At 39.9% G+C, this 14,714-nt stretch overlaps 1 protein-coding gene across 1 annotated transcript in view; it reads left to right on the forward strand.

Annotated features, from left to right (window-relative positions):
- LOC133548704 (plastin-1-like) overlaps positions 1–14,714 on the forward strand; it is a 49,783-nt gene that overhangs the window by 13,973 nt on the left and 21,096 nt on the right. The window contains exons 4-6 of the mRNA XM_061893677.1: positions 95–224; positions 6,709–6,841; positions 12,071–12,152. Of these exons, the coding sequence (XP_061749661.1) occupies positions 95–224; positions 6,709–6,841; positions 12,071–12,152 (345 nt within the window). The remainder of the gene's footprint in view (positions 1–94; positions 225–6,708; positions 6,842–12,070; positions 12,153–14,714) is intronic.

A 14,714-nucleotide genomic window follows, 5' to 3' on the forward strand; every position in this document is an offset into this window, starting at 1 on the left:
TTGTCTGCTTAGAGCTTTAAACGTCCTGACTGACCCTTTTGTTGTTTGACTAGATCTTTAAACCTCCTGACTGACCCTCTTGTCCTATGCTCAGATCTACCAGGACCTGAAGAGCAAGAAGTTAAGCGAGAGTTTCCGCAAGGCCGTCACCAGGAGAGATGGCATCCGTTCTTTTGGAGGGATGTCGGGGATCTCCAGCGTGGGAACGCAGCATTCTTACTCAGGTGCACACCTTTTAAGTCCACCTCCCCAGGTCAGAGTGAGACCAGGAGGTCCTTCATTACTTTACAATTTGAAAGTCAACTTCAGAAAAGACCCAGCAGGGCTCGGACCAGGTCAAGGCTCATTAGCATCAACAGCCGTGGCTGTAGGAAACCTCCTGATGTAGTTTTGATGACCTCCACAAGGAGTATGACGACTAGTCAGCAGCTTCATGGAGCTCTGCCTTACCTTTTTAGTCACCCTGGGTGGTCGTTGCCAAAGTATGTGATAATATGTGATTGCATGCATAAACTGTGATATCATGTGCGATACGAGTAGTCCCCCAGCACGTCTACCTGTGTGTGATATCATGTGCGATACGAGGAGTACTGAAAATGTGAGCTATAAAAAGTATACGTACAGCAATGTTAATATTTGCTTACAAGTTTACCTGCAATAAGGCACTTTTGGTAGCCATCCACAAGCTTCTGCTTACATTTTTCACCGCAAAATTGCTGCAGTTCAGATAAATATGTGACATGGACTTGTTTCTTCAGCATTGTCCACACCTTTTAAGTCAGGACTTTGGGAAAGCCATTCTAAATCCTTCATTCTAGCCATTCCTTTACCACTTTTGATGTGAGTTTGGGGTCATTGTCCGGTTGGAACACCCAATTGCGCCCAAGACCCAACTTCTGGGCTGATTATTTAGGTAGGTTGTCCTGAAGAATTTGGAGCTAATCCTTGTTTTTTATTGTCCCATTTAAAGCAGCAGTTCCATTGGCAGCAAAACCGGCCCAGAGCATAATACTACCACCACCATGCTTGACGGTAGGTATGGTGTTCATGGGATTAAAGGCCTCCCCTTTTCTCCTCCAAACATATTGCTGGGTATTTTGGCTCCATTTGTGTTTCATCCAACCACAGAACTTTCCTCCAGTAGGATTTATTTTTGTCCGTGTGATGTCAGATGAAACAAAAATGGAGCTGTTTGGCCACAATACCCAGCAATATGTTTGGAGAAGAAAAGAAAAGAACTTCAATCCCAAGAACACCATGCCTACCGCCAAGCATGGTGGTGGTAGTATCATGCTCTGGGCCTGTTTTGCTGCCAATGGAACTGCTGCTTTACAGAGAGTAAATGGGACAATGAAAAAAAGGAGGATTAGCTCCAAATTCTTCAGGACAAGCTTCATCTTCAAGAAAAATTTACATAGCGCTTTTTCTCTAGTGACTCAAAGCGCTTTACATAGCGAAACCCAATATCTAAGTTGCATTCAAAGCAGTGTGGGTGGCAATGGGAGCAGGTGGGTAAAGTGTCTTGCCCAAGGACACAACGGCGGGAATTGAACCTGCAACCCTCAAGTTGCTGGCACGGCCACTCTACCAACCGAGCTAAACCGCCCCAAGCTAAAATCATCAGCCCGGTGGTTGGGTCTTGGGCGCAGTTGACAATGACTGCAAACGTCAAAAGTGTTAAAGGAATGGCTAAGTAGGGCTAGAATGAAGGTTTTAGAACGGCCTTCCCAAAGTCCTGACTTGAAGGTGTGGACAATGCTGAAGAAACAAGTCAATGTCAGAAAAGCAACACATTTAGCTGAACTGCACCAATTTTGTGGTAAAAAAACGTAGAAGTAGAAGATTGTGGATGGCTACCAAAAGCGCCTTATTGCAGGTAAACTTGCCAAGGGATATGTGTCACGACTTGGACTTGGGGGTGGATTGTTTTCCCGAGGTGCAAAGCGAAAGTTGAAGCGGGCGAGGCGTGAAGGTAAAGACATATTTTATTTTAACACTTTACAAGAACAAATGAAAGGAGCTCACAGCAGAGGTACAAAAACTTAACTATGAAACAAAACTATTGCAAAGGCAAAACTATGAACATAAAACAAAACCCTTGCACGATGGCATGAATAAAAAAAACGTGCTTGGAAAGAGACAAGGGGCATGGATGTGGAGAGTGTGATCGAGGGTGATAGATGGTGATGTTGCCAGGCTGACTACCTTGCAACGGTGGCTTAAATAATACTGTGGTGTATAGTGAAAACAGGTGCGTGACTTGGGGACAAGGTGAAAACTAATGGGTTGCTATAGGTCAGTGTTTTTCAACCACTGTGCCGCGAGATACAGTCTGGTGTGCCGTGGGAGATTATCTGATTTCACCTATTTGGGTTAAAATATATTTTAGCAAACTAGTAGTTATAGTCTGGGAATGATGTGTTGTTTTTGAGTGTCGGTGCTGTCTAGAGCTCGGCAGAGTAACCGTGTAATACTCTTCCATATCAGTAGGTGGCAGCAGGTAGCTAATTGCTTTGTAGATGTTGATACAACGGGAGGCAGTATGCAGGTAAAAAGCTATTTAATGCATAAACAAGAAATAAACAAAAGGTGTAGTGCCCCTAAGAAAAGGCATTGAAGTGAATTATATTTATATAGCGCTTTTCTCTAGTGACTCAAAGCGCTTTACATAGTGAAACCCAATATCTAAGTGACACTTAAACCAGTGTGGGTGGCACCGAGAGCAGGTGGGTAAAGTGTCTTGCCCAAGGACACAACGGCAGTGACTAGGATGGCGGAAGCGGGAATCGAACCTGCAACCCTCAAGTTGCTGGCACGGCCACTCTACCAACCGAGCTATACCGCCCCAAGGCATTGAAGCTTAGGGAAAGCTAAGCGGAACAAAAATAAAACTGAACTGGCTATACAAAGTAAACAAAAACAGAATGCTGGACGACAGCAAAGACTTACTCTGGAGCAAATATGGCTTCCACAATGTACATCCGAACATGACATGACAATGTCCCCACGATGAAGGATAAAAACAAAGTAGATGCGGGAAATATCGTTTAACGGAAGACATGAAACTGCTACAGGAAAACTCAGAGAAAAATCCACCAAAATAGGAGCGCAAGACTACAGACAAGAAAACAGCAAAAAAGTCCAAATAAGTCAGGGTGTGATATGACATGTGGTGACAGTACACCTACTTTGAGACAAGAGCTATAGTGATACATGCTTGCTTATGCTTTAAAGTCGTATCCAACAATTGCGACGACGACTTTTTACTGTCGACTGAGTTTCGTTTTTTTTTAACGATTTCTGCTGGTGGTGTGCCGCCGCATTTTTTTAACTCAAAAAATGTGCCCCGGCTCAGAAAAGGTTGAAAAATACCGCTATTGGTGACAAAACAAACAAAAGTGCACAAAGAGTCCAAAAACAAAACCGAAAACGACTAAAATCACGCTGCAAAAAGTCAGTCTTCAAAAACAAGGGAAAAAAAATACAAAAATGAGGGGTATTTTACTTGAACTAAGCAAAATTATCTGCCAATAGAACAAGAAAATTTGGCTTGTCAAGACTTTCCAAAACAAGTCAAATTAGCTAACCTCAATAAATCAAAAAATACCTTAAAATAAGTATATTCTCAGTAATAACAAGTGCACTTTTCTTGGTAGAAAAAAAAATATTAGGCCTTTTTGCTTAATATGTTGAAAAATATTCCTGAATTAATTAAATGCTAGTGGCATCATCTTGACATAAAGAAAGAAAGTATTACTTTAAAAAAGTACTTTTACACTTGTGGGTGTTGTTGACACGGCTTTGCAACAGTTGATATTCTAGTTTCAAGCATGTTTTACTCAATATAGGTCATGACATCTCAACTACAACCTGTAATATCTTACTGAGATCATTTAGGACCAAAACCCTTAAAACAAGAAAAACACTCTAACATAAAATCTACTTAGTGAGAATAATTATCTTATCAGACATAAAATAAGCAAATATCAGCCTTATTTGAGATATTTAATCTTACTTAGATTTCAGTTTTTGCAGTGCACACAGACATGACATCATCTCCTTTACAGGTGTACGTACACTTTTGACCACCACTGTGTGTGTTCAATGTATCACATAATGTGATATTAAAGGGGAACATTATCACAATATCAAAATAATTTAAACCAATAAAAATCAATTCCAAGTGGCTTATATTATTTTTCGAATTTTTTTTCAAAATTTTACCCGTCCTGGAATATCCCGAAAAAAGGCTTTAAAGTGCCTGATTTTCGCTATCTGTAAATCCACCCGTCCATTTTCCTGTGACGTCACATAGTGACGCCAACACAAACAAACGTGGCGGATAGCACAGCAAGATATAGCGACATTAGCTCGGATTCAGACTCGGATTTCAGCGGCTTAAACGACTCAACAGATTATTGGATGGTTGGAGTGTGGAGGCAGATAGCGAAAACAAAATTGAAGAAGAAACTGAAGCTATTCGGCAATCGCCTTCTAACATCTTTTGACCACTGGAGCAACCTAAATCCGTCGATTGGTAAGTGTTTGTTTGGCATTGAATGTGGGTGGAGGGAAAGGCTGGATGCAAATATAGCTACAAATGTACATACAGCTAGCCTAAATAGCATGTTAGCATCGGTTAGCTGGCAGTCATGCCGCGACCAAATATGTCTGATTAGCACACAAGTCAATAACATCAACAAAACTCACCTTTGTGATTTCGTTGACTTTATTGTTGGAAATGCATCTGCTTTGAGTGTCGCAGGATATCCACACATCTCTGTCGTAGCATCGCTATTGTCGGTAAAATGTGCAGAACAAACGAGAGACGTTCGCATCTTTTGACACTGGTCTAACTTAAATCCGTCGATTGGTATGTGTTTGTTTGGCATTAAATGTGGGTGGAGGGAAAGGCTGCATGCAAATATAGCTACAAATGTACATACAGCTAGCCTAAATAGCATGTTAGCATCGATTAGCTGGCAGTCATGCCGCGACCAAATATGTCTGATTAGCACATAAGTCAATAACATCAACAAAACTCACCTTTGTGATTTTGTTGACTTTATCGTTGGAAATGCATCTGCTTTGAGTGTCGCGGGATATCCACACATCTCTGTCGTAGCATCGCTATCGTCGGTAAAATGTGCAGAACAAACGAGGGACGTACGCATCTTTTGACACTGGTGCAACTTAAATCCGTCGATTGGTATGTGTTTGTTTGGCATTAAATGTTCGTGGAGGGAAAGGCTGGATGCAAATATAGGTACAAATGTACATACAGCTAGCCTAAATAGCATGTTAGCATCGATTAGCTGGCAGTCATGCCGCGACCAAATATGTCTGATTAGCACATAAGTCAATAACATCAACAAAACTCACCTTTGTGATTTCGTTGACTTTATCGTTGGAAATGCATCTGCTATGAGTGTCGCAGGATATCCACACATCTCTGTCGTAGCATCGCTATCGTCGGTAAAATGTGCAGACCAAACGAGGGACGTTCGCATCTTTTGACCCTGGTGCAACTTAAATCCGTCGATTGGTATGTGTTTGTTTGGCATTAAATGTGGGTGGAGGGAAAGGCTGGATGCAAATATAGCCACAAATGTACATACAGCTAGCCTAAATAGCATGTTAGCATCGATTAGCTGGCAGTCAAGCCGCGACCAAATATGTCTGATTAGCACATAAGTCAATAAAATCAACAAAACTCACCTTTGTGATTTCGTTGACTTTATCGTTGGAAATGCATCCGTGTGAGTGTCGCAGGATATCCACACATCTCTGTCGTAGCATCGCTATCGTCGGTAAAATGTGCAGGACAAACGAGGGACGTTCGCATCTTTTGACACTGGTGCAACTTAAATCCGTCGATTGGTATGTGTTTGTTTGGCATTAAATGTGGGTGGAGGGAAAGGCTGGATGCAAATATAGCTACAAATGTACATACAGCTACCCTAAATAGCATGTTAGCATTGATTAACTGGCAGTCATGCCGCGACCAAATATGTCTGATTAGCACATAAGTCAATAAAATAAACAAAACTCACCTTTCGTGATTTTGTTGACTTTATCGTTGGAACTGCGTCTGCTTTGAGTGTCGCGGGATATCCACACATCTCTGTCGTAGCATCGCTATCGTCGGTAAAATGTGCAGAACAAACGAGGGACGTTCGCATCTTTTGACACTGGTCTAACTTAAATCTGTCGATTGGTATGTGTTTGTTTGGCATTAAATGTGGGTGGAGGGAAAGGCTGGGTGCAAATATAGCTACAAATGTACATACAGCTAGCCTAAATAGCATGTTAGCATCGATTAGCTGGCAGTCATGCCGCGACCAAATATGTCTGATTAGCACATAAGTCAATAAAATCAACAAAACTCACCTTTGTGATTTCGTTGACTTTATCGTTGGAAATGCATCTGCTTTGAGTGTCGCAGGATATCCACACATCTCTGTCGTAGCATCGCTATCGTCGGTAAAATGTGCAGGACAAACGAGGGACGTTCGCATCTTTTGACACCGGTGCAACTTGAATCCGTCGATTGGTATGTGTTTGTTTGGCATTAAATGTGGGTGGAGGGAAAGGCTGGATGCAAATATAGCCACAAATGTCAACAAAGGTCTGGTGATGATGTTCCCCTTTAAGGAAACACTTGCTTTTAGAAGGTGCATGACTTTTTGTGTGTGTGTAAACGTGTAGATGAGGAGAAGGTGGCGTTTGTCAACTGGATCAACAAAGCGTTGGCCAAAGATCCCGACTGCCGGCATCTGTTGCCCATGAACCCTGATGATGAAAGCCTCTTCACCTCCGTCCGGGACGGCATCCTGCTGTGGTGAGACACTCTGCACACTTTATATACACGTTGTATACATCTACACACATTAAATACACAAACCCCGTTTCCATATGAGTTGGGAAATTGTGATAAATGTAAATATAAACAGAATACAATGATTTGCAAATCCTTTTCAACCCATATTCAGTTGAATATGCTACAAAGACAACATATTTGATGTTCAAACTCATAAATGTTTTTTTTTTGCAAATAATCATTAACTTTAGAATTTGATGCCAGCAACACGTGACAAAGAAGTTGGGAAAGGTGGCAATAAATACGGATAAAGTTGAGGAATGCTCATTAAACACTTATTTGGAACATCCCACAGGTGTGCGGGCTAATTGGGAACAGGTGGGTGCCATGATTGGGTATGAAAACAGCTTCCCAAAAAATGCTCAGTCTTTCACAGGAAAGGATGGGGTGAGGTACACCCCTTTGTCCACAACTGCGTGAGCAAATAGTCAAACAGTTTAAGAACAACTTTTCTCAAAGTGCAATTGCAAGAAATTTAGGGATTTCAACATCTACGCTCCATAATATCATCAAAAGGTTCAGAGAATCGGGAGAAATCACTCCACGTAAGCGGCATGGCCGGAAAACAACATTGAATGACCGTGACCTTCCATCCCTCAGACGGCACTGTATCAAAAACCGACATCAATCTCTAAAGGATATCACCACATGCGCTCAGGAACACTTCAGAAAACCACTGTCACTAAATACAGTTGGTCGCTACATCTGTAAGTGCAAGTTAAAGCTCTACTATGCAATGCGAAAGCCATTTATCAACAACATCCAGAAACGCCGCCGGCTTTTCTGGGCCCGAGATCATCTAAGATGGACTGATGCAAAGTGGAAAAGTGTTCTGTGGTCTGAAGAGTCCACATTTCAAATTGTTTTTGGAAATATTCGACATCGTGTCATCCGGACCAAAGGGGGAGCGAACCATCCAGACTGTTATCGACGCAAAGTTCAACATCCAGCATCTGTGATGGTATGGGGGTGCATTAGTGCCCAAGGCATGGGTAACTTACACATCTATGAAGGCACCATTAATGCTGAAAGGTACATACAGCTTTTGGAACAACATATGCTGCCATCTAAGCGCCGTCTTTTTAATGGACGCCCCTGCTTATTTCAGCAAGACAATGCCAAGCCACATTCAGCACGTGTTACAACAGCGTGGCTTCGTAAAAAAAAGAGTGCGGGTACTTTCCTGGCCCGCCAGCAGTCCAGACCTGTCTCCCATGGAAAATGTGTGGCGCATTATGAAGTGTAAAATACGGACTGTTGAACGACTGAATCTCTACACAAACAAGAATGGGAAAGAATTCCACTTTCAAAGCTTCAACGATTAGTTTCCTCAGTTCCCAAACGTTTATTGAGTGTTGTTAAAAGAAAAGGTGATGTAACACAGTGGTGAACATGCCCTTTCCCAACTACTTTGGCACGTGTTGCAGCCAGGAAATTCTAAGTTAATGATTATTTGCAAAAAAGAACAGCGTTTATGAGTTTGGACATCAAATATCTTGTCGTTGTAGTGCATTCAGTTGAATATGAGTTGAAAAGGATTTGCAAATCATTGTATTCCGTTTATATTTACATCTAACACACATTGTATACATCTACACACATTATATCTACATTGTTTACATCTACACACATTATATCTACATTGTTTACATCTACACACATTATATATACATTGTATACATCAATTACAACTCATCTGTAGTTATTCATTAGGAGAATGAGGAAGTGTTGTTGTGTATCAAAGACGAAAGTGTTTGTACGGGAGGTACAACCGGTTGGAATTTGGCCAGTTGTTATACGATTGGCAATAAAAGTTAAAAATAGTGTTGGACTTTGTGTGATTTCTTCAGGAGGCTACAATACATATTACTTTCATTTGTTTACACATTCTCATTCAATGTGTGTTTTTAAATTGTCATGACTATTTACATTCTAGATTGTCACATCACAACTATGAATGAACACATGGAGTTATGTACTTAACAAAAAAAAGTGAAATAACTGCAAACATGTTTTCTATTCTAGTTCCTTCCAAATAGCCACCCTTTGCTCCGATCACTGCTTTGCACACTCTTGGCATTCTCTCCATGAGCTTCAAGCACACCTGAAACAAATTTCAGGTGACTACCTCTTGAAGCTCTTGGAGAGAATTCCAATTTTGCTATTTTGAATAAACTACAATATAAAACTTGTGTGTGTGTGTGTGTGTGTGTGTGTGTGTGTGTGTGTGTGTGTGTGTGTGTGTGCGTGTGTGTGTGCGTGTGTGCGTGTGTGTGTATATATATGTATATATACATATATATGTATGTATGTATATATGTCTGTGTATGTTTGTATATATATATGTGTGTGTGTAGAATATATATGTATATGCATGTATATATGTGTGTGTACATATATGTATATATGTATGTATATATGTGTATATATGTATGCATGTATATATATATATGTGTGTGTGTGTATATATATATATATATATATATTTATGCATATACTGTATATATGTACAGTATGTATATATATATATATGTATGCATATATATGTCTATAGGTATACATACATATGTATACATATGTATGTATATATGTATGTGTATATATATATGGATATATATGTGTATATGTATATATGGATGTGTATATATATATATGTATGTATGTATGTATATATATGTATATATATATATATATATATGTGTGTATATATATATTTATGCATATACTGTATATATGTACAGTATCTAGATATATATGTATGCATATATATGTGTATAGGTATACATAGATATGTATACATATGTATGTATATATGTATGTGTATATATATGGATATATATGTGTATATGTATATATGGATGTGTATATGTATATATATGTATGTATATATGTATGTGTATGTATAAATGGATGTATATGTGTATATGTTTATATAGATGTGTATATATGTATGTATATATGTATGTATGTATGTATGTATGTATGTATGTATATATGTGTGTATATATACAGTATGTGTATATATGTATGTGTATATATATATGGATATATATATGTGTATATGTATATATATATGTATATATAGATGTGTATATATAATGTATATAAGTATGTATGTATATATGTATGTATATATGTATGTATTTATGTAGGTTTATGTATGTACAAACTTTGTATGTATGTCTGTACTGTATGTGACTGTATTATGTATATATGTATATATATATGTATGTGTATATATATATGTGTGTTTTATATATGTATATGTATATATACTGTGTATATGTATGTATGTATGTATGCATGTATGTATCAATCAAGGTTTCCCCTGCCACTCCTTAAAAATAAGTTTTTATGTTCTTGAAAACAAATGAAAGTAATAATATGTATTGTAGCCTTCAGAATAAAGCACACAAAGTCCAACAAAATTTTAAACTTTTATTGCCAATCGTATAACAGTATAACATAGTTTTGATTCCTTCAGTGACAATCTACAAGGTGAATGGTCATGAACATAAAGAAAACGCACTGAATGAGAAGGTGTGTCCAAACTTTTAGCGACAAACTTTCTTATTACGGCCGCAGGTCAGTTTAAAATAACATTTTAAAGCGACACATGAACGTGAGGATGGCGTCGCTACCATGAACGCTACATGGACAGCAAACACAGGACAACCAACTATGCTGGCTTAGTTTATCCGCGTTCACCACGGATGAATTAAAGGCCTACTGAAATGAGATTTTCTTATTCAAACGGGGATAGCAGGTCCATTCTATGTGTCATACTTGATCATTTCGCCATATTGCCATATTTTTGCGGAAAGGATTTAGTAGAGAACATCGACGATAAAGTTTGCATCTTTTGGTCGCTAATAAAAAAGCCTTGCCTTTACTGGAAGTAGCAGACTATGTGCGCGTGATGTCACGGGTTGTGGAGCTCCTCACATCTGAACATTGTTTATAATGTGAGCCACCAGCAGTAAGAGCAATTCGGACCGAGAAAGTGACAATTTCCCCGTTAATTTGAGCGAGGATGAAAGATTCGTGGATGAGGATAGTGAGAGTGAAGGACTAGGAAAAAATGAAATAATAATAAATAAATAAAAAGCGACGGCTCCGGGCGGCGGCAGTGTGAGCGTTTCAGATGTAATTAGACACATTTACTAGGATAGTTCTGCTTATTGTTTTAATAGTGAAGTGAAGTGAATTATATTTATATAGCGCTTTTCTCAAGTGACTCAAAGCGCTTTACATAGTGACACCCAATATCTAAGTTACATTTAAACCAGTGTGGGTGGCACTGGGAGCAGGTGGGTAAAGTGACTTGCCCAAGGACACAACGGCAGTAACTAGGATGGCACAAGCGGGAATCGAACTAGCAACCCTCAAGTTACTGGCACGGCCACTCTACCAACCGAGCTATGCCGCCCCAAACACAATAGTGTTTTAGTGAGATTGTAAAGACATACCTCAAAGTCGGATGGCTGCGGAGAACACGCCAGTGTCTCTGAAAGAAGCCGAGGTGCCAAGCTCACAGCTGCCTTTTTGACAGCTGCATAATCCACTGATGTCTCCGGTAAGATATATATCACAATTTTCCCATCCAAAAACATGCTGGTTGACGTAGAGAAACATGTTCGCTTGACCGCTCTGTGTTAAAGCTTCACAACAAACAAAGAAAAAAACGGCTGTGTTTCGGTGCTAAAGGCAGCTGCAATCCACCACTTTCCACCAACAGCACTCTTCTTTGACGTCTCCATTATCAGCAACACAGATGTCCAAATTACTGTGTAATTATGCGATGAAAAGAGATGACTTTTAGCCGTAAGCGGTCCCCTCCAACCCGAGACGTCATCATACCGCGACGTTTTCAACAAGAAACTCCGCGGGAAATTTAAAATTGTAATTTACTAAACTAAATCGGCCGTATTGGCATCTGTTGCAATGTTAATATTTCATCATTGATATATAAACTATCAGACTGCGTGGTCGGTAGTAGTGGGTTTCGGTAGGCCTTTAAACAACATGCCTTTTGGAAAAGGACAGCGAACACCTGTGAGGACCAAGACAACTCACCTCGCACAAACTATTTTTTCATTGATTGAGTAAGGCAATCTTGAGAGCTGAACATGGCAATAAAGATCCTATCTTGCAAGCACCTGCCTGACGTTTTCGCCCGTTCTCCGCCAGCAAAATGATCAACCTGTCTCAGCCTGACACCATCGACGAGAGAGTCATCAACACCAAGAAGCTCACCACCTTCACCATGACTGTGAGTGCATGCCGCCACACGCCCACACTCATTATTCACCCTTCACTAAAGTGCCAGGTCGGCTTTTTATGCACATTTAATTTGTAACCTAACACACACACACACACTCACATACCAAAAAATATGAAAAAATTGGGGGTTAAATAACCATAAATGATTCCCGGGCGCGGCACTGCTGCTGCTCACTGCTCCCCTCACCTCCCTGGGGGTGATCAAGAGGATGGGTCGAATGCAGAGGACAAATTTCACCACACCTAGTGTGTGTGTGACAGTCAAAGGTACTTTACCTTTAACTTTAACACACACACTGGTTATCATTTGGAATGGGGATCAGGACTTGTGGGGACCCGCCCTTTCTACAGGTTGTGGAGGCATAAAAAAAATTTGGTCAAATGTCCACTGCCCACTTGGCTCATACACATCTTTAAATCTCTGGATTGATGAAGTAATGTGCCGATCATACTTACTGGGGACCCTGGAGAAAAAGATTTAATATGGTTCATGGGGACCAAATTTAAATCATTTTGCATACCGTATTTCCTTGAATTAGCGCCGGGGCGCTAATAATTTTATAACATCTTCTCACCCCGGCGCTTACCAAAGGCATGCGGTAAATTTAGGCCTGCGCTTATAAATTTGAGTGTGATGTAAGGATACCATCATGAAAAGCACATTTAATTAAAAAAAACATTTTTATGTAGCATAAAAAGTACAGATAGCCTTAAAACGCCACAACACTCAGTCACCGTATGTAAGTACCCAAAATATAGACTCGACATAGATATAAATTCTATCGGATCAGAAACATTGGAGGAAACGGGATAAAACCCCCATGCTAACCGCCCATAGAAAATACATGGGTACGGCTAGTAGCTACTATTAGCAAACAAATTCACTTACCAACTCGGTTTAATATCTTACCATCGCCACACTCTCTCATCGAAACTATCCCCATTAAGTCAGTATTGACAGAACACACACACACACACACACACACACTGGTTGTAATTTGGAATGGGGACCAGTGTGTTGATCAGGACTTGTGGGGACCCGCCCTTTCTACAGGTTGTGGAGGCATTAAAAAAATTTGGTCAAATGTCCACTGCCCACTTAGCTCATACGCGTCTTTAAATCTCTGGATTGATGAAGTAATGTGCTGATCATACTTACTGGGGACCCTGGGGAAAAAGAGTCAATATGGTTCATGGGGACCAAATTTAAATCATTTTGCATACCGTATTTCATTAAATTAGCGCCGGGGTGCTAATTATTTTAAAACATCTTCTCACTCCGGCGCTTACCAAAGGCCCTGCGCTTATAAATTTGAGTGTGATGTAAGGACACCATCATGAAAAGCACATTTAATAAAAAAAAACATTATTATGTAGCATAAAAAGTGCAGATGGCCTTAAAACGCCACAACACTCAGTCACTGTATGTAAGTACCCAAAATAAAGACTCGACATAAATATAAATTCAATCGGATCAGAAACATTGGAGGAAACAGGATTAAAATCCGATGCTAACCTTCCATAGAAAATACATGAGTATTTCTAGAAGCTACTATTAGCAAACAAATTCACTTACCAACTCGGCTTAATGTCTTAACATCGCCACACTCTCTCATCGCAACTCGGCCCTGATGGTCGGCACCTATAGGTTTACAATTAGTTGTAAAATGTTGGACGGTTGTTGATCTGTGTTGATCAGGACTTGTGGGGACCCGCCCTTTCTACAGGTTGTGGAGGCATAAAAAAAATTTTGGTCAAATGTCCACTAGCCAGTTAGCTCATACGCGTCTTTAAATCTCTGGATTGATGAAGTAATGTGCTGATCATTCTTACTGGGGACCCTGGAGAAAAAGAGTCAATACGGTTCATGGGGACCAAATTTAATTAATTTTGCATACCGTATTTCATTGAATTAGCGCCAGGGCGCTAATTATTTTAAAACATCTTCTCACTCCGGCGCTTACCAAAGGCCCTGCACTTATAAATTTGAGTGTGATGTAAGGATACCATCATGAAAAGCACATTTAATAAAAAAAAAAACATTATTATGTAGCATAAAAATTGCAGATGGCCTTAAAACGCCACAACACTCAGTCACCGTATTTAAGTAACCCAAAATAAAGACTCGACATAAATATAAATTCTATCGGATCAGAAACATTGGAGGAAACGGGATAAAAACCCCATGCTAACCGCCCATAGAAAATACATGGGTACGGCTAGTAGCTACTATTAGCAAACAAATTCACTTACCAACTCGGTTTAATATCTTACCATCGCCACACTCTCTCATCGAAACTATCCCCATTAAGTCAGTATTGACAGAACACACACACACACACACACACACACACACACACACACTGGTTATAATTTGGAATGGGGACCAGTGTGTTGATCAGGACTTGTGGGGACCCGCCCTTTCTACAGGTTGTGGAGGCATAAAAAAAATTTGGTCAAATGTCCACTGCCCACTTAGCTCATACGCGTCTTTAAATCTCTGGATTGATGAAGTAATGTGCTGATTATTCTTACTGGGGACCCTGGGGAA

The sequence above is a fragment of the Nerophis ophidion genome, linkage group LG03 (genome assembly GCF_033978795.1).
Source record: "Nerophis ophidion isolate RoL-2023_Sa linkage group LG03, RoL_Noph_v1.0, whole genome shotgun sequence".
NCBI classification, from domain to species: domain Eukaryota; kingdom Metazoa; phylum Chordata; class Actinopteri; order Syngnathiformes; family Syngnathidae; genus Nerophis; species Nerophis ophidion.